Source organism: Pseudonaja textilis, chromosome 5 (assembly GCF_049901715.1).
Source record: "Pseudonaja textilis isolate UNSWEBS1 chromosome 5, rPseTex1.2, whole genome shotgun sequence".
Classification (NCBI taxonomy): Eukaryota; Metazoa; Chordata; class Lepidosauria; order Squamata; family Elapidae; genus Pseudonaja; species Pseudonaja textilis.
The window spans coordinates 56,769,529-56,791,289 of NC_141994.1; the positions used below are offsets into that span (position 1 = coordinate 56,769,529).

A 21,761-nucleotide genomic window follows, 5' to 3' on the forward strand; every position below is an offset into this window, starting at 1 on the left:
TGTTTGATACTAATACTTTTGTGGTGAAAGGATTTGCTGGTGACGTCACTGTTGCCCAGGACACTCCCAATTGGGGGCCATTTTGCATCCATATAAATTCACCCACCAAAGTGGAATCCATTGGTCTATTTGTGGTCACCTGCTTTCGAACTGCTGGGTTGGTGGTAATTGGAGCATGTGATGAGAGCTCATACCATCCCGCAGTAGCAATAGATCTCAAATGATTGTCAGCCCAGCATTCTAATCTCATGAGCCAGCACATTCCTTTAAAGTAATCAAGGGCTTTCTAAGAGTAAATAGAGTAGGGTGTTGAAATCTTTGGATGAAATGGAGTTGACCAATTTTTTTTTCATTACCAAGTCCCAATAACATAATGACTCAAGAGACTAGGTTTCACATTCTGGAAACCTTCCAACAGCCATTCTGGCTGAAGATGGTGAGTGTTGAATTCTAATACATCTGGAAGTGATAAAAATGGAGAACACAATCTACAAGAATGACTATGGCAAGAATTACTCATATTTCATTCATTTTCCCCCTTAACAGCTACATTTAGATCTGTAAAGTATTTCTAGTTTTTCTTGGGATGAGCATTACTGGTTAGACTGGCTTGATAGGTGCTCAAACTTAAAAACAGAATATGTTGCAGTTGATCTTATGCCAACTTATTACAATAGTTGCAGTATGATTCTTCTTTGAAAGAGATAAGACTTATGCAGAACTAAGGCACTTAGTAGAAGCCTCAATTACATCATGCACAGAGATGGAATTCTCCAGGTTTAACAACCGGTTCAGTGATCATGCAATTTGCATGTGCATGTGCGCTTCTTACACGCCCAAGCCTGACACGCACTGCGTGCACGTGAACAGCACTTGAGTAACACAGCTGAGAAACGGCAATCCGCTGTACCGCGCTAATCAGCTGAAATGATATAGGTAGGTAAAAGTGCAGGGGCGGGTAGGTGGGCCCACATGATAGTCACAGCGAACTGTTTCTCTGCCAGCTGATTTTCGGAAGAAGGGTTTCAGCTGAACTGGTGAGAACTGGTAGAATCCCACCCCTGATCATGTATTTAGTGGCATCAAGGCACAGTATGAATCATTTGCATGATGATACCAGGATTCATGAGCTATCACTCACTTGCCATGGATACCCTTGTCATGGGAGATACTAAAATTGTCATCGGCTCTTAGTGACCACATAGGTAGATTTTCTCCATGACAATCAATCCCTAACCTGGTTCTTCATGTCTTCAATGACTCTCCCAGTGCCACTGTAAATCAGTCTATACATTTTCCTACTGCCTGTCCTCCTCTTCCTTTCAATCTTTGCCAGCATTAAAGCCTTTTCCAGAAAGCTGGGTCTTTGTATAATGTGTCCAAGATAGGAAAAATTGAATCTGATTATTTGGGCCCCAAGTGAGAACTCTGGGTTGATTTGTTCAATGATCCATTGGTTTCTTTTCTTGGCTGTCCATGGTGTTACTGTTTCAGAAACAATTATTTTATTTCAAACATTAGGGACAACGCTACTATCCATCATATTCATCTTAATTTTTCAGTCCACTGGTTTCTGAATTTTAAGGAAATCTTGTCTGTGTTGAGTAAGTGGCAAAATTAACTTGCAGAAGGCCTACTGTTGTTCAGGTTCTGCTTTCTCCCATACACCATGTCTTGAATTTCTTTCCCAAAACAGCAGGTAAATATGTTTGGCTAGTTGAGGTGTCTGGGGTGCCAGTTAAAATGGACAGCTGTCCCTTGAAGCAGCATGGAAGTTTTGGGTGCCATCATTTCTCATGACAGCTTGCATTGTGTGGAAGGAATTTTGACATTTGAGGGCACCTGGGGTGCACAGCTGCTGTTCTTTAGCGGTGGTGAATTTATTATCTGTTTGGAGGCTTGAAGAACTGTAATTATTTTGGATATACTGAAGAGTGTTCTTCCAAAGAAAGTGCTTGTGATGAGCTATTTTTTTTTAAAAAAACACACACACACATTTTCTAGCTGATTTCATTCCTACCTGTCATTTTCAAATTGCCTAAAGGTGCTGCTTTAATAAGGACTTGATTTGCAAGTTCTTCTTTGTGTGTGTTTGTGTTTAAATCTGTCCAAAGGTGACAGAAACCTGTTATTAGCAGGCATCTCCCAATTATCTGCTAATTGGCTTCTCAGCAGACTTTCATAGAAAAAGTTTGTGCATATATGTCATCTTGGTTGCCAAAGGATCACTTTTAAGCAAAGGTGTAATGTTAATTCATGTCAATCTTCATCATGATTCCCTTGTCCCCTGATGTAGCTATTCTACCATGACAGAGGGAGAGAAAGAAAGCATGGTTGCTATCAGCCTTCTGAGGATCCAGCTTCATTAGGAATTGTCCATTATTAAGTGGCACAGGGAAAGATTAAGACAGTTTTAGTATCAGTAATAGTGACTTGATTCTTCTTATTTTCCTCCCTGCCCCATCACCTTTTCTCACGTTTGCATTGTATTTTTCTTAGATTTTAAATCCAAGGGTAGAGATTGTCTCTTTATTGAGGTATAAGTACTACTTGGTGTAAATTTAGTTGAAAGTAGATATAGCAAGGACAATTTCTGCCAAAAGTGATCTTTGCGCTAAGCAAATAATAAAATACAAAGACTAGGCAAATATACACAAATGGAATCAAATGACAAATTGTCATGTAATTTGAAAGCAATGATATGAAACCGATGCAGAGAGAGAACCAAACGAATTTAAAACCTGACAAAGACAGAAAATCCATTTATGGCTGCTTGGAAATAATCTTCATTGTGTTTAGTCAGATTTAAAGCTTGGTAAATTTATGTGAAATTGATTTAGCATATTCTTTCTTACATGGCAATAAGAATCCATTGAATGTAAAATACATTTCTGAGTAGATTGCTTTAGAAAATGCATTCTACATTCTTAAACACAAAAGCCTTAGGTTCCTAACTGTTGATATATAGAAAATAAGGAATATGGTGATTATCACTCCTTGCTTATTTGCATTTAGTTTGGTTCTTAAAGAAAGAAATTCTGGACGATAGGACATAACTATTTCTCACATCCATCCAAGATCAGTTTATTCACATTAAAACATTTACAGGCCTACATTCTCTCTGTCCCTCACCCCATTCAAAATTGGGGAATCATAATGCTAAATATGATGAGTACAGGAATATCTGCAGGGTTGATCAATGATGTCAAAATGTTGACATTCCCAAGTGTTAGACTTACTGCTAATTTCTGTAAGCATCAAAAATGACCAGAACTTTGATCACCTGGTCATATTTTTTTTTGTGATATTAACCTCTCCCCCTCCTGGGATTGGAGTTCTTGTTCTCTCCTTTTCCTTTGTCCCCTTTCAATCAAACCTCAAACCTTTTTCCTCAGGGTCCTGGAAAGCCAAAATACGGTTTTGTTTCTTTTTGGTTAATCTTAGTAAAGCACCATCCAAACAGTATTTCATTCCAATGTCAACATTTTAGAAGTACAAGAAACCCAGTTTTAAAGGATGATTATGATTATTACCATCATTATTCTCATTCCTAAATACTGTGGTACTTTGAGCTTCTTTTTGTATGGCAATGGTAGATCTTAGAAGAATGTGTTGCTCAGGGTGAAACTAAATCTTTCTTTCCAAATCTATCAGTCTGACTGCAGAAGCACCCTACTTTGTTTTACAGATTGACCTGGGCTACCTACTGTTCTAGATTTTGCTTTTCTGGTCTTCTGGTTTTATGGAAGGCTTATATTGGCAGTAGTACAGCAGTAGTACCGTATGGGACTTTCCATGAATAGAAACGCTGCACAAATTTGACAGTCACTTCATAATTCATAACGAAAGTGAATTGATTTTCTGAAAATATCTGTTGTGGTTCACTGGTAGCCAGTGCAGAGGGCAGTGGAATGGGACAGTGGGGAAGAACGGGGACCAGTCAGGAAGTCTGGAGAGGCCTCGGATGAGGGTCCTGCGTCTGATGCAGAGATGGGGCCAGGACCATCTGGGAGTGGGGTGATGCCTTCAGAGCCTTGGGAGTCTGGCAACGGCAAGGCAGAGGACCCAGGGGAGCCGGTTCCCAGTGCATGTGTGCATAGAGCTGCTAGAAGGTGAGAGCAACTGAAACAAAAGGGGCGAGTTGGGAGTGAGACTGGGAGGTGATTCCTCTTCCATATAGGTACAAAAGTCAGGCCAAGATGATGAAATCTTTGCAGGAAGCAAAGTAATTTGATCGGTTCCAAGTCATCCTTGAAGCTCTTTGTACTTCGGTTAGTTTTTTTGTACTTCGGTTGGTTTCTTTTCCAGTTAATATAATAAAATAGGTTTTTTTAAAAAACAAATTTGTGAATATTTGTGGTTTACGAAGCCTGGGTCAGAACAGTATCCTCAAGCAGAATCTTTTTATCCCTTCATGACACTAGGTGGCAGCCTGGGCTGGATTCTCCTGGTTCTCCAGGCACAGGTAAAGGATGCCCTTCCTCCCCTAATATGCTTGGGCCTGGGGGCTACCCACAAAAAACCCTCTGTGAATATCTTAACATATGGGCAACATAGATCAATTTACAATGGAAGCAACTGAGCTTAACTTTTGAGTTCATTCCGGAAACTTATACCATTTCTCAAATCAATAGGCAGCCATTGTTTCACAACCATCCTGTATCTTGAGATTGGCAGAGAGGTGCCGGTGGAATTTGATTTGGCTAAGGCATGTTTTTTTTCCCCCTCCTGTTCCCGTTCTTCATTCATTTTGGGAAAATCAGATTCTTTCCTTTTCAGAACCTGTATTGGACTGGAGCTGGAATTAATTACTGATGGAATTGCTGTATTTCCTTGTAGCCCCCACGCCATTCCGGATCGTCTGAGAATCAGAGTGAATAGGATTAGCTTGCAAGATTACGAGGGACTGCATTATGACAAGGAAAAACTCCGGGAAGTTTGTAAGTTTTTTTTTAAAGTGGGTTTTTTTTTGTCTGTGAAGTACGCCCCATGTATGGGACATTTCATTCTGCAATTTTGTGTGTGAACAAATTGCCAGAAGGGGTGGTTTTTCTTTCATGCTTCACAGAAGCCAAGTCATTGTAAAAGTTGCCTTCAAAAAAGTTTTCAGGAGATAAATGCTGGGGAGTGTTTTTGTCTGTTTGTACCAAAGTCACCTTTTAAAACGGGTTGTTATTTTAAGAGATATAAAAAAGGATTTTGCCATAAATTTCATTGGAAACTTTTGAAATCTTCTACTTTTGCAGAGCCTGGGAGATTTCCATCACATGAAATGTGGCTTGCATTTATTCCTTTTTAAAATCAGAAACTCATCAGCCTCTGCATATGAAGAGAGGTCGTACAAATGAATGTTGTATATATATAGCAATCATTTATTTTGCAACAATAAAACCACAGTGGGGGAAATAATGTTTTTAAAAAGCCCATCCTGTAGAAATGTATTTGCAGAACAATTGAAAGGAGTCATTTTTATTTTAAAAAGTTATTTTCCTAACTATCAAGAGTACAATTTTCATTTAAAGTTTCTGAGCTTCTGATTTTACAAACAATTACTGTCTTCAGGTATTATGTCTGAACAGGAGATTTTAAATAGTATGACAATCTGCAAGATTTCTTTCTTTTCTAACTTTTCCAAATAGCAAGAAATTGGAAACTGGCATTAAAATTTTCTTAAGTCAAGTTTGAATCCTGGTGACTTCCTGGACCTTTCTATAGTTTTTCTATAGTACAGCAAGGTTTATATATATGTGATATATATATAATATATATATATTAATATATATATATATATAACATCTTAATGGAGTTCAGCATTGTTATTCTTTGATCATGTAAGTGAACTGTTTCATTTTAAATGAAGAATTAAATGAATTCTTTATGTATAGAGTTTCAAGTTCTGGGAACAACTAGCTTTGTGTGGCAGAATGAAAGGAGTGTTATTAAATTTTGTTCCATCCTTTGTATTTTCTGTTAATATAACCCATTATGAATACTGGAATAAACAAAAAAGGCAGGGCATAAGTTCAGTAATCAGCAGATACTTATATGCATAAATGCAGCATACAAGTACCACTTAAATAAGTGTTGCTAATCAGTGATTACAGTGTATGGTGTTTACTATCATGTAGTTGTCTATATCCCTATACAAAAATGATTGAGAAAACGAAGAAGCAACAGATATACATGAAGGTTGTTTCCTTCAAAGGGCAGAATGTCATCAGAAAGATTTTAAAATAGATTGTCTACCTCTAGTGAAGTTGATATCAATCTTTTTCTGACTGTACATGATGAGTTGACAGTTACATAAGGGAGAAAATCCAGTTAAGTGAGACCACAAATAGAATGAGAATGGAAATTAATTTACACTGATTTGGAATAATCCAAGTTAGCATTGTAGTATTTACTGTTCATCATGGAGATTTAGCTCCAGAAAGAAATCTTAAATGGGTTCATTGCAATATTTTGAAGAGATTAATAAAATCACTTATTCTTTAACTATTCTCCATGTTCTGATTTCAATAGCTTATTGTTCATTTAGATTGGAAAGTTTGAAATATGGATATAAAAAGAAATCTCCCAATTTGGGAAACTGATCTTATCTCTGTAGGACAAAAGTCAGGGCATCCTCAATGAATTTAGCTGAGTAGTTTTGATCTGAAGAGAGCAAATCATACTGACTTTCAAAATTACATAGGGTTTTTTTGAGAAGAACTTTGCATCCAAACTCTAACCTGTGGTTATATTTATCTGTGATTGGATGAAAACAATCAGCTTATTCATATCCCCTATTTTAGACTTGGATCAAACAACATAGAGTTCAGTAACCATAGCTGTGGGTGAGGGATGACAAGTATAGTCAATAAAAACAGAAACAAAAACTCGGTTGCACTGGAAGTGAGGGGAAAAGAGGGATGACAGATCATGGGAGAAGAAGGTTCAAAGTAGCTCATGCCTGTCACAATATTCTGTGACAGGAATGATCTTCCAGCTGGCTCACTGTAATGGCGGCAGTATTCTTCAAGAAGGACACCAAGTTGAAGACATGTATAAACTCTTTTGTTGCTGTGCCAGAGCTTTTAGCATTTTGCCCACAGGCAAATGACTTTCCTCCAGTGAAAAATTCTGCCTAACATACTTCAAGTTATCATTTATTCCCCAACAGGCTGTAGAAGTGTGTTATTATAATTTAAGCAAAATGTATACTTCCCAGAAATCCTAGTAATTATCTTTGTAAAGAATGTTCTGCAAAGCTGTGATGAAACCTTTCATTTGCTGAGTGACAATCAGCATCAGGAGCTGGAGCAAGTGCTCTTAGTGGAATCTATATTCTCCCTGAAAAATATCATCAATCACTTGGAAAATAAGCAATGGATAAAGATATGGGAATGTTGGGGAACAGAATGCTGCCTACTCAGAATAATCATCTTTTTGCTCAAAGATAAGCAAACCTATTAGAAGGGTTGTCATCCAATAATTCCTAGGGAACCCCATATTCTGCAGCATGGTTACATAAGAAACGGCCGTCTTTGTAATTGAATATGAATAATGAGCCAGATGGACGAACAAGACTCCATTAAACCCTTATCTCCAGGAGCCATATTGTGCATTGATTAATGACTCAGTGTGTGTCAGTGGGAAAGAGACTTCATTTTGAAAAGTTAGCATCCACTGTGTTTGCAGGCTCAGCTAACCTCTTCTTTTGATTTTACACCATTAATTCAATGTGACAATTAATTATTGTGGTATTATCTCTAGAATTATGTTTTGTTTTTGATTCTTTGTTTCCTCAGTTGAGATGGTGAGGGGTTTCAGGCAGAGACGTTTTTATCCATTATCCTGTGAAATTAATGGGAAAACTTCTCAGCAACTGCAGAAATATTAGCATCAGGCCATTAATATTGTAAGAAATTACTGGTGTGCTAGATGAGAAGAAAACGTGTAGTTCAATAGTCTGCCCAATCTAAGCAGTCATACAATCTAAGCAGACACCACAAGGGAGTCATGATCCACAAGGACAATTTCTAACCCTACTGGCTTCCTGATATATTAAGATGATAACTTCCAGAATTCCAAATCAGTACATGTGCAATAGATACAGTATGACTTAACAACTAATGCATCCTCTAAAAATATTGTCTGGCTTTTCATTTTCAATGCTACACTTGCAATAACATGGTGGTGTAAATCTTGCTCTCATGCACTGGGTCCCAATGTTACAGTATTTGGAGTCATGGTGTCATGACATACGTTTTGTCACTAGATCCTGAGTTTCCTTCTACAGATGCTTCTAACTATGTCGTTTCATCATTTTATTCTGTTCCAAAAGCCTCAATGCATTGCTCAAAGTGGCTGTTTGTATCACTATCTTTCCATTGTTTAATAATTCCAGAGCACTTTACAACCAATTCATATTTCTTTTTTTTGCCACCTACTATTTTCCTCTGGCAGAAAGTATGTTTAGCCAAACCTGAGAAGATTACTCAGAGTATAGCTAATGGGGGCAGTATGAACATTAAATTAGTTGTTTCCAGACTAAGCCTCCAATTGTGAACATCAATGTATGCTATCTCTAAAGCACTAACCAGCTAAAATCTCTTGATGATAGGAAGGCCAAAAGGATGAAAGTATAAAGAATTTGGTAAAGGCTTCTTTCAAGCATGGTCTAACCTTAATCCCTAAAACACACACAAGATTTGTACCTTTTGTACCTTTTGTTTAGTATTAATACATATTAACAGAATTGGAAGGGACCTTGTAGGGCATTTAGTCCAATCCTCCTCCCCCACATTTCTGACAGATGGCAGTCCAGTCTCTTCTTGAAAGCCTCAAAGAGATGGAGCTTCCACAACTTCTGAAGGCAAGCTGTTCTATTGGTTGATTGTTCTCATTGTCAGAAAAGTTCTCCTTATTTCCAGGTTGAAACTCTCCTTGTTCAATTTCCATCCATTATTCCTTGTCTGGCTTTCAGGGTGCTTTGGAAAATAGCTTGACCCCCTCCTCTCTGTGGCAACCCCTCAAATATTGGAAGACTGCTATGATGTCTCCCCTGGTCCTTCATTAGACTGGCCATGCCTAATTCCTGCAACTGTTCATCGTATGTTTTAGCCTCCAGTCCTCCTTGGTTGCTCTTCTCTGTACTCTTTCTAAAGTCTCAACCAGAGGTGGTATTCAGCAGGCTCTGACCAGTTCTGGAGAACAGGTAGCGGAAATTTTGAATAGTTTGGAGAACTGGAAAATACCACCTTTGACTGGCCCCACCCCTATCTATTCTCTGCCTACCAAGTCCCAGCTGATTGGCTGGGTCTTCTTTTGTTGCCCTGCACAGGAGACCGGAGCTGGAAAGCAGGTTAGTGGGAGTGGGGAGGGAATGGGATTTTGCAGTATCCTTCCCCCAGGAGTGAGGAGGGAATGGAAATTTTACAGTATCCGTCCCCTGGAGTGGGGAGGGAATGGAGATTTTACAGTATCCTTCCCCTGCCACATCCACCAAGCCTTGCCACACCAGGCCCACCAAGCCATGCCCATAGTAAAATTTTTTGAATCCCACCATGGGTCTCAATGTCTTTTTTCTAGTAAGGTAACCAAAACTGGATGCAGTATCTTAGGTGTGGTCTCTTACTAAGGCTTTATAGAGTGGTATTAGTACCTCCCTTGATCTTGATTGTATCCCTCTGTTAATGCAATTTAGGATTTTCCCATTCCTGCCAACAGTATTTTGTTGAAGTGGAATGGTTGCTTTGTTTCAGCATAATATTCCCCAAGTTTTCCCAATGAGAACATACCCTCAAATTGACACATTTTAATAAGGAAAATATAAGCAAACTTCATTAGAATTTATGGATCAGAACAATTCTCTTTCTTTTTTGGAAACGTAGATTTACGTTCAGGCTTTCTGGCAGGGAAATAAATGTCTTCCTTACTACGCCAGAAGAACTGGACCTCTCTGTTATTCCACTTATCCTCATGGGTAGTTCCTCATGGGTGGTATGTTAAGGGATATGCCTACAACATCAGCACATTACTTAAAACTTGGTCAGCAAACCATGCCAGAGGGCCACTTTGAGGAGAAAATTTGGAACAGTTGAGCTAGTCACAAAATGTTTTTGTAAATGATGGATGGCAATTATATTTTTTTGTGGGGGGAGAAGTGGGTCTCCTTCCTATACTATTCTCCTCCAATACTATTCATTCTCCCCCTATACTATTCCTTTCTGAGAAAGCACTTAGGGGGCCTAGAAGATTTTTTCGCCCATGGGGAAGTTTGAGGGTTTACTATTCATTTTAGTTTGGCATCTAACAGGAGAGGTGCATCTTTACTTGTGCCTCTGCAATCCCACTCTGCTGAAATTAAATACCATTAAGTATAATTGACTAACTTTTTGACAGGCTACATATATTCTAATAACATTTTTAAGATGAGCAGTAATTACATAGTTTCTTCATCTCAGCAGGTGGTAGCACCTGGCTGATCTTGTCTGGGTTCAGAAATTAAATTGGGTTGGGGCTCATGAGTATTCAGGCAACGCTGAGGCTCTAGACTAAACTGGGAAGTTAAAAGAGGACAACCTCCTTCTGTATTGCTCCCTAGAAAACAACATAGAATTGTCCTTGAGTCACCAGGAATAAAATGGAAGGATACTTTTCTATATTCCCTTCACTTCAGGTCTTATATACTGTATGCATCATGCACAACTTTGTGGTGACACATTTTAACATCATTCATTTTTATTGTTATTATCATTATGCGTCTATAGCTATTCCACTGGGAATTATAGTTGTCCGAGGAGATTGTGACTTGGAGACTTGTCGCATCTATGTGGATCGCTTAGAGGAGGTGAGTAGATGAAAATGGACATGGTTGCATTTAGAATATATTAGATTTGTACAAGGATATCATTGTGCAAGGATACAAGGTACAAATCAGAGGCGGTATTCAGCAGGTTCTGACCAATTCTGGAGAACCGGTAGTGGAAATTTTGAGGAGTTCAAAGAACCAGCAAATACAACCTCTGACTGAATCCACTCCCATCTATTCTCTGCCTCCCGAGTCCCAGCTGATTGGCTGGGTCATCTTTTTTTGCCCTGCACAGGAGAATGGAGCAGGAAAGCAGGCTAGTGGGATAGGGAGGGGATGGGATTTTGCAGTAACCTTCCCCCAGGAGTGAGGAAAGAATGGAAATTTTACTGTATCCTTCCCCTGCCGCGCCCACCAAGCCATGCCCACAGAACTGGTAGTAACAAAAATAGAATCCCACCACTGGTACAAATGAATTCCATTTGGACCAAAATGTGCCAATGGACAGATCAAAAGCAAAGAAAGTTAATCAGACTAATATATCTGAAGGCTAAGCAACTCAAGGGAATTCCCATAAGAATCACTTGCTTATGATACTCTGGAGATTGACGATTTGATTGTTAACTCCTAACCTACCACTATTTCATGAGTTAAGATTCTCCGCCACAATTGCTAGCATACTAATCATTGCAGGCATGCTGATTGCTTCTTCTTCTGCATTTGCCACAGTCCACTTTCAGTACAGTCCCAAAAGTTTGAAGGACATGTAGCAATATCAACAGCACTTACAGGTGAAACTCGAAAAATTAGAATATCGTGCAAAAGTTCATTTATTTCAGTAATGCAACTTAAAAGGTGAAACTAATATATGAGATAGACTCATTACATGCAAAGCAAGATAGTTCAAACCGTGATGTGTCATAATTGTGATGATTATGGCTTATAGCTCATGAAAACCCCAAATCCACAATCTCAGAAAATTAGAATATTGTGAAAAGGTTCAATATTCTAGGCTCAAAGTGTCCCACTCTAATCAGCTACTTAAGCCATAACACCTGCAAAAGATTCCTGAGCCTTTAAATGGTCTCTCAGCCTGGTTCAGTAGGAAGCACAATCATGGGAAAGACTGCTGACCTGACAGTTGTGCAGAAAACCATTCATTGACATCCTCCATAAGGAAGGAAAGCCTCAAAAGGTAATTGCAAAAGAAGTTGGATGTTCTCGAAACACATTAATAGAAAGTTATGTGGAAGGGAAAAGTGTGGAAGAAAAAGGTGCTCAAGCAGCAGGGATGACCGCAGCCTGGAGAGGATTGTCAGGAAAAGGCCATTCAAAAGTGTTCACAAGGAATGGACTGAGGCTGGAGTCATTGTATCAAGATCCACCACACACAGACGGATCCTGGACATGGGCTTCAAATGTCGTATTCCTCTTGTCAAGCCACTCCTGAACAACAAACAGAAGCATCTTACCTGGGCTAAAGAAAAACAGAACTGGTCAGAACTTGCATTTCATTTGGAAACCAAAAACCCAGAGTCTGTAGGAAGAATGGAGAGGCACACACTGCAAGATGCTTGAAGTCCAGTGTGAAGTTTCCACAGTCTGTGTTGATTTGGGGAGCCATGTCATCTGCTGGTGTTGGTCCACTGTGCTTCGTTAAGTCCAGGGTCAATGCAGCCATCTACCAGGAGATTTTGGAGCACTTCATGCTTCCTTCTGCAGATGAGCTTTATGGGGATGCTGACTTCATTTTCCAGCAGGATTTGGCACCTGTCCACACTGCCAAAAGCACCAAAACCTGGTTCAATGACCGTGGGATTATTGTGCTTGAGTGGCCAGCAAACTCACCTGACCGGAACCCCATAGAGAATCTATGGGGCATTGGCAAGAGAAAGATGAGAGGCACGAGACCAAACAATGCAGAAGAGCTGAAGGCCGCTATTGAAACATCCTGGTCTTCTATAATACCACAGCAGTGCCACAGGCAGATAGCTTCCATGCCACACCGCACTGAGTCAGTAATTGCTGCGAAAGGGGCCCAAACCAAGTACTGAGTACATATGTATGCTTACACTTTTCAGAGGTCTGATATTGTTCTATGTACAATTTTTCTAGATTGTTTCTAGGTTGCTTCTCTGTTTGGTTGGTTTCTAACTGTTGTTTTTTGTCTTGCTTTTTGGTGCTTTGGAAAATAGTTTGACCTCCTCATCTTTGTAGGAGCCCCTCAAACATTGAAAGAGTGCTATCATGTCTCCCTAGGGTGATCAGCCTTTTCTATTGTTAAACAGATCTTAAAAATCTGGACACAGTGACACAACATTTAAAATCCTTGAGCGTATGATTGGCAGAAATAGTCCAAATGGTCACCAAGATTATTGCGATCTTTGGTGGTACAATTTTTAAGACTGAACCAACAAGAGTTTGGAAAAAACTCTAGGAAAAAAAGAAGTTTGCCATGCCTCTTCAAAATGAAAGAAATTATGTCTGGTCTTCTTTCTTTTCAGTTATAAGTATTTGGAAGTAAATTTCAAACTCCAGCGTGACATTTTATGGTTTAGGACTCAAAAAAAGGAAGTTTGAAACAATTTCTTTTTAGATAGACATGACTTGACAAAACCTCACTTTCAGAGCCCCATTAATTTCATTTCTCGCTTTGTGATTCTAGAAAGCTTGGCACTAAGTGTATAGATGGATGATGGATGATTTCATTCCCCTCCCCACTGGCTAAAGCTCTTGCAAGAGAAGTTTTTTTCTTTCACCCTCTTTCCCTGTTTCCCCTGTTCCCACATCTCACACAACACAGCTTGGATACACCGGCAACCTTCTTCTGAAGCTCTTTCTAGTCAGTGACAGGATAGGGTAGGGGAAATAGGGACACGAGATGCCTTCTGTAGAATAGAATAGAATTCTTTATTGGCCAAGTGTGATTGGACACACAAGGAATTTGTCTTGGTGCATATGCTCTCAGTATACATAAAAGAAAAGATACATTCGTCAAGAATCATAATAATAGTCATAGGGTACAATAAGCAATCAAATCATACTAGGAAACAATCAATAAAAATAGTAAGGAGGTTTTATGTTTTAATGTTTAATGATGTTTTGTCTTGTTTGTTTGTTTGTAAAATCAATAAAACTTGTTTAAAAAAAATAGTAAGGATACAAGCGACAAAGTTACGGTCATATTGTCACAAGTGGAAGGGGATGGGTGATAAAGAGTGATGAGAAGATTAATAGTAATAGTAGTGCAGACTTTGTAAATAGTTGAACAGTGTTGAGGGAATTATTTGTTTAGCAGAGTAATGGCATTCGGGGAAAAACTGTTCTTGTGTCTAGTTGTTCTGGTGTGCAGTGCTCGATAGCATCATTTTTGAGGGTAGGAGATGAAACAGTTTATGTCTAGAATGTGAGAGATCTGTAAATATTTTCACAGCTCTCTTTTTGACTCGTGCAGTATATAGGTCCTCAATGGAAGGAGGGTTGCTAGTATTTGTTTTTTCTGCAGTCCTAATTATCCTCTGGAGTCTGTGTCTGTCTTGTTGGGTTGCAGAGCCAAACCAGACAGCTATAGAGGTGCAGATGACAGACTCAATAATTCCTCTGTAGAACTGTATCAGCAGTTCCTGTAGTGCTGTCATTGGCAAATAACTTTCTCATGGGTAAACATGTGCTGATAGAGTGGACACCAAAACTGAAGGAATTGACAAATTATGTTCTTAAATGCATAATGAGAACATCATCCATCAGTGACCTGAACAGATCTAATAGAGGCAAGATAAGGATTAGCAATGAAGGCAGTAAATATCACTATGGCATAGTTTTCTCCCTACTCAAGGTTAGCTGGCTACTTAACTCAGCCACAGGAAAAGACAATAACTGCTATATACAAAGTGAGCATTTCCTTCATCCATGAGTGACAATGATCTGCTTCTGTCTAGGGCCCTAGGGAAATATGAAAAGGCAGAAGATCTGATCACCAGATAAACATTCTAAATCTCTTTATATAGAAATCAAATACTGTTCTTGGTTCATAGGTCTTGGGGGCAATTGGAAAATATCAGGCTATTTTAGACTAAATTATCTGTAATTCAGCACTTGGCAGCAAAATCCTTGAATAATATTAATTTCAGTTTTATTTTGGCTCTCATGTGTGATTGTTTTGTGTTGTCATTATTGCTATTGTAATAGCCAGGAAAGAATTGATGAACAATTTAATTTTGAATAGGAAGGTGGATGAAATGAGCTTTAGTTAATCACTGTTTCCATTGGAACTTTCTTGCTATAGGATTTGCAGTCTGTATCTTCAACAACACAGAGAGTCCACTACCAGGTAACATTAATTTTGTTCCTTTTAGGGAAAAAAAGAAAGGGAGGGAGGCAGGGGTGGGATTCAAATTTTTAACAACCAGTTCTGTGGGTGTGGCTTAGGTGGTAGGCGTGGCTTGGTGGCCATGTGACTGGGTGGACATGGCTTGGTGGTCATGTTATTGGCTGGGTGTGGCCAACTCAATATCACTCACATCAAGGCACCTATCTCCTCCCCTGGCCTCTCATGACTGTGGGGATGCTGCAACACACAGTCTTAAGTGTGAAAAATGGTCATAAGTCAGTTTTTTCAGTGCCATTGTAACTTTGAATGGTCACTCCACACAAGCAACGTACCAGCAAAGGAGGGGAAAAAAACTCCAGAGACATTCCTGAGACAGGAAGTCTAGTCCTGCCAAGAATGTAATAAAGGTTAACAAAGAGGCAGTTTTTGTAAGCAACACTTTCCTTCCTGCCTTTCTTACAGGATTAGGCCAGTAATTTCTTCTAACAACTGGTTCTCTGAACTGTTCTCCGAACTGTTCTCCAGTTAACAACTGGCTCTAGTGAATAGGTGCGAACTGGTAGAATCCCACCCCTGGAGGGAGGGGATACTACCAGACTTCTTCTGATTTTTGTTGTTGTGAATAGAATAGAATAGAATAGAATAGAATAGAATAGAATAGAATAGAATAGCTTTATTGGCCATATAAACAACAAGATAATATAAGTGTACATACAAACAATATGTACATACAAAGAACAAATGTTCTTTGTACATACAAACAGCAAAGTAAAATAATCATAAAATATCAAAAGGAGAAGGTAGTAGAAAAGCTGAGAAGGATAATATAGCCATACTATATGGGTAAATATCCTTGGACATAAGACAGAACTGTCATTCCTATATAGCTGTAGCAATAGCACTTACATTTATATACCTCTTTACAATACTTTACAGACTTCTCTAAGCAGTTTACAGAGTCAACCTATTGCCCCCAACAATCTGGGTCTTCATTTTACTGACCTTGAAAGGATGGAAGGCTGAGTCAACCTTGAGCCTGGTCAGATCTGAACTGCCAAATTGCAGGCAGACAGCAGTCAGAAGAAGTAGCTTGCAGCACTCTAACCACTGCACCACCATGGCTCATAATGATATTTATTGCCTTCCAGTGCCTCCTTATCTTCAACTTTAATCAGGCTCAATCTCTATGGTCAATGTTTAGGCTTGAGGGTAGCTATATAATATACAATGTATGGAGATCTTCAGCTTTGCCCCTTTGCCCATTCTATCACTGCATAGATAAGCAGAAGGGAAAAATAAAGTCCAGCATCTTAGAAAGAAATGTTGTAATGAGAATAGGATCTATGCATTCTTTTCAGTTTTCGGAACTGGAAGCCTCATATGGATCAGTTCATGTTATCTCAATATACACAGGCATTCATGATGCCTCTCCTTCAAAATATGTGAACTAGTCCTTTGCCCTACCTTACCAAAATTATTTCTTCTGATTTCTTAAAAATTGTAGCATCACATTCTCAAGTGACCAAGACTCTTGGTCTTGGAGAAAGATGCTCTTATGGATGGGGAATTATTTTGTAAAGTTTGTGACTAAACACAATGCAAAGAAATACCAAATGTTTGTTGTATAACATTCCCAGATCAGTGCATAAGATGCTCTACAGTAGTTTTAGTTTGCATTCCCAATTTAAATGATTATTTTTTTGAACATTGTCTGCACAGCAGGCATGTTAAATATTATCTCAACTAATGCTCTGAGTTGCATTTTTATCTGATTTGGCCTAAAGCGCCATTCTCTTATTATCTCTTTATGAACTTTCTGTCTGTATCATGCTCTGCTGTACATTTTCAAATACACATACATTCACTCCTGCAAGAGAATCTGAGACAAAGAAGAGAGTGTCTGTGTTCTTATAAAAAGTCTTTTTTCCTTGCTTTAGTAGAACATATTCAGTGGAATAAGAAATCCTGTTGTGAATGTCAGCTTTCTGCAGTATTTTTATAGCAGTATACCCCCACCCCCAATCAATAATATCTGAAATAGTTCAGCATCTCACTAGAGTATTTTTAGTCTATAAAATAAATGTGTCAAAATTTTATATCAACTTGCTGCAATATGATCTTTTCCAGATGTGCTTGGGCAGCAACTCTCAGGATTCACACTCCAGATGTTCATACATCTGAACACAACACATAATAACTTGGGGAATATTGGTTTATAATGTGGTTTTGATTAGGCAGTCTTGGTTCATTCAACTTGCCTCATAGACAAAGAAACTTGGCATATCTCTATTGAACTGCTAAACTATCTCACATGTAACCTGCGTCTGTATAATCAGCCTCTTCCCTGTTTCCTTGTCCCACCTAAAATCCTACATCAGTCATGCCACACAATACACCTGCAGCTTAAAGAAGCTTATGTCTATCAACCAAATTCATTAGCTGGAAAAGATACTACCAGACTTCTGATTTTTGTTGTTGTCACAGAATAGAATAGAATAGAAATGAAACAGAATAAAATAGAACAGAACAGAATCTTTATTGTCACTTTAAATGTACACTAATCAGCATACATTAAAATGAAATGTCTTTGCATTCAGCTAAAGGATAATCATTATGTACAGTATATACCCACATACACACACATATATGATATAGAGAAGCATCACAATTCTCAAATGATGTTTGACATGCCTCTCCTCCTACAATGAATGTCTTTGCTAGATCTGAAAGTAGGCCCTTCAGCTTTCTGAATACAATTCAAATTTTTGACTTTTCATTTGGAATGGAAGTTATTTTTATGCTTCATTGTTTTGTTTGGATTTCAAAGATAAGGACGTTTTTCTGGAATTCCTTGCCCCTTGACGTTTTGCTAGGGTTAATCTCTGGTTCATTTCAGTATGAAAGGGACCTCTGAAAGAATTAGAGATACTTAGTTTTCAGAAAAGACAGTTGAGAAGGGATGTGATGGCACTTTCGCATTTCTAAAGAGGATCGTATATTTCCTCTCATTCTAGAACGGAAGACACACGGGATAATCCTACCACTAGAATATTAAGAGAAATTTAATATTAGGGCAGAGATGTTTGTTGGTTACACTAATTAACAAAATAGATATGAACTCTATTTCACTGCACAGATAGTCCTCAACTTAGTTACAGCAGTTCGTTTACTGGCCATTCAAAGTTACAACGGCACTGAAAAAAAGTGATTTATGACCATTTTTCACGCTTACAACCTTTCTAGCATCCACATCATCATGTGATCAAAATTCAGGTGCTTGGCCACTGATTCATATTTATGACTGTTGCTTTGTCCCAAGATCATGTGATCACCTTTTGCAGCCTTCTGACAAGCAAAGTCAATGGGGAAGACAGATTCACTTAATGAATTACTAACTTATCAACTACTAACTTATCAACTAAGTTAGCAACTAGCAAGAAAGGTCATAAAATGGGGCAAAATTCACTTAACAAATATCTTGCTTAACAAATTTTGGGCTCAGTTGTGGTTGTAAGTTGAGGACCATCTGTATATTTTCAACCAATGGGTGGGCAGCCATCTTTAAATGTTTTAATTTGAATTCCTGCACCCAGCAGGCGTTAAACCTGATTGTCTATCTGTCCCCCTGCCAATTCTATGATTCCACATCTTTGGTAGATTCTGTATGAGAAGGGAATATAGAATTTTACAATAGGAATAGTTCCTACCAAAGCAACATAAAGACTTTTTTTGTTGTTTATGAAACTATAGTATCTTTAAATCTCTGTAATTGGTATCTGAAGCATAATTTACATTCTATCAGGTGTAATAAAGGGAATGTTATTGGATAACATAATTCAAGCTCAGGGGTAAGGGCTAAGAAAAGGAATCTTAGTGTTCCTCCTGGGACAAAAGGGAAGCTATTAAAGACCCAAATGCCAAGCTAATGAGCATCAGTGTGCTCATCTGAAATTTGAGATGAAGAATTTCAGCTGAGGAACATCTAACTCACATCATAGGTTGGCTCTGAAATTGACTGAAGAAAAAAATATGAGCTTGCTGTATATCAAGAATACCAGGCTGTGCCAGGGACATAGTTATTTATGGAGTCTTATCGCAGTCCATATGGTATTTGCATATTTCTGCATATTTCTGGCCATGGTCCTTTCTGCCCATTCAACTGAGTTGGAATTTATAATGAACTGCAAACTGTATGTCATATAGGCTAATGCTCTATCTTTTGTATAAGTTTCTCAGTGCAGTATCTAGAAGACAGACATTAAAATCAAACATTTATACTGGTTTATCCTGATAATATGTGTCATGCCCCTGTCGGAATCTGAATCCGAGAAGGAAGATGAACAGCTGAGAGGGAGTGGGAGTGTGGCTCCATTGGCTATGGAGGAAACTGGGGAAGGGCAAAGTCTGGCTGGGCAGAGCAGGGAAGAGGTAGAACAAGGGAGAGGGAGTTCAGAGGAAGACCCAGGCCCATCCCCTCTTCACCCTAGGGCACGCAGGGAGGTATGGAAAAGAGAGCAACGTGGATTGCGTAGCTTATGGGGGAGGAAAAGGCTCTGATTCCCTTCATTAGTCACACCCGGGAATTAGAGTTTAAAAGAAATTCATGCTGAGTGCAACAGCTGCTGGGAGCAAACGTGAGTTTATCTTGTGTTTGATTATCTGTGCTCCTGGCATCTTCCCAACCGTGTTGAGTTGTTGTCATGCCTTCATGTCTGGAAGTCTTGTTCCTGCCCTGTTGGATTAATTACCCCATTTTGCCTTGATTGGACTTATACAGTAGTTACAGTTTTTGTTGACCATGTTTTGGACTTGATTCTCTGCAGCCAAAGGCTGTTCCTGGGAGAGTTTTTCTCTAGCCAGAAGGTAACCAGGACATAGGGGGCAAAGTTGAAGCTAATAAAGGGACTCCTACTGATTATCTGACTGTATTGCCTTTGTGCCATGCCCTGGGTCATCACATTATGTGATGGAATAGTTGAAAGCAAAAGGACTTTTAAAAGGCTTAATTGGCCATAAAGCGACATTTCATAGCTCTTCTGCTATTTTTCTCTTGTGAATTCATAGTGAGATCAGTGTTTTTTCCTTTAAAGAAACCTTTTTCGAAAAGGGAGGCAGGGCTTGCTAATACTTGTTTAGCAATATGGCAAGCACAGTAACCAAGCAGTCATCCATCATGGCATGGCATGTTTGACAGATTTCCACCCTTTGATAAAACTGAGAATAGTTTCATTGCAGCCTCGAATCAAATGGGAAATCAAATCAATACTTGGATAAGCCAGTGACTGCACAGGGCAGCTGGTTAGCAGAAGCCACCCTGAGTGAATTCAGGGATGCCTGTCTATCATTTTGGGTCAGCCTTGACTGAATATATATATATAAACTGACAGAAAAATTCTTCCCTGAGTAATGTTGCCTTATTATGGGTCACACTATTATTCCTCCTTAGCTCAGAACTGCGTGGATTTCAGACAGGAGTCCTTATCAATCTTTTTTGGGAAGGTTAATAACTAGACCTAGGAAGAGCTTTGCCTTACAAAAGCTGCAATATGTGCTGTGGTATTGTTATATTCACTTGCTTTTATCAAACTTCTGTTGAAAATGGCGTTTTCTTTCTGTCCCATCTAGGACCAGGAAAGCTCAATCCCAAGAGTATTGTCTGTTCAGAGACTATCTCCTAGATGGTGCTTCCTAGATGGTAAGAATCCCAGTTGGCTCCCATGGACGTACAAGAAAATGGCAGACTGTACATTTCTTTATATGCTTATCCGGAAATAAATTCTATTTTATTCAAGAGTATTTGCTCTCATGCATTGGCTGAATATTATTTCAAAAATAGGAGTTTCAACCAGAATCTTAAAGATTTTATAGGTTGTTATTTGCTTAAAATCAGGGGGCTATGTGCTTGATTGATAATAAGCATGGTGAAGGTATCTACATTGAGTTCATCCTCATGTCATCTTTGCTGCAGCACAAAGATGTTTTTATAAGCATTTCTGAGGGACCTGTTCTCATGACAGAATCTCAATCTCATCCGCAATCAATTTTATGAGGCAATTTAAGCTGTCTTTAGTTGTTCCAATTTGGAAGTGGTCTTGCCCCTTTTCTCCAGCACAAAACACTCAATGTGGACATTTAGAGCACCTCAAAGGATGACTAGGACAGGGCAGTGATCTTCTCAACTCCAATTGGTTCAGTAGATTTATAGACATGCTTCCTCCCTGCCTAGTTGGTGGACAATAATCCTCTGTGGTCATTGGGATCATTTGTGAGATAAAATGGGCATCTCCTCTTTTTCTCTTTACCCTGGAATATTGAACTCCCAGAAGGCCAGCCACCTGGACATCTGTCAGGCAAGAACCATACAGTTTGACTTTTGTGTATAAGTGTGTTTGTCTGTTTTCTGGGAAGGTCATAAAGTAGAGAGAACATTTTTTTTATATGGACCAAAACAAAAGTGGAACGAAGGGTGATGGATAAAGGCTCTTTGTCTTACTCAAAAATAAGTTAGGTGGGAAATTGGCCTTAGGATGGATAAAGGAAAGAAAGATCTGATGCTACAATAGTGTGCTACAGTAGAGCACAAACATATATCATAAGTATGGTTCAGGATTTTCTGCTTTTTATTCCAAATCACTT

At 38.9% G+C, this 21,761-nt stretch overlaps 1 protein-coding gene across 3 annotated transcripts in view; it reads left to right on the forward strand.

Moving 5' to 3' along the window:
* Positions 1-21,761, forward strand: part of DGKI (diacylglycerol kinase iota) — a 276,299-nt gene that overhangs the window by 194,006 nt on the left and 60,532 nt on the right. For all 3 annotated transcript variants that reach the window (XM_087934980.1, XM_087934981.1, XM_026698300.2), the window contains 4 exons: positions 4,840-4,940; positions 10,755-10,834; positions 15,081-15,125; positions 20,751-20,820. In XM_087934980.1, the coding sequence (XP_087791106.1) occupies positions 4,840-4,940; positions 10,755-10,834; positions 15,081-15,125; positions 20,751-20,820 (296 nt within the window). The remainder of the gene's footprint in view (positions 1-4,839; positions 4,941-10,754; positions 10,835-15,080; positions 15,126-20,750; positions 20,821-21,761) is intronic.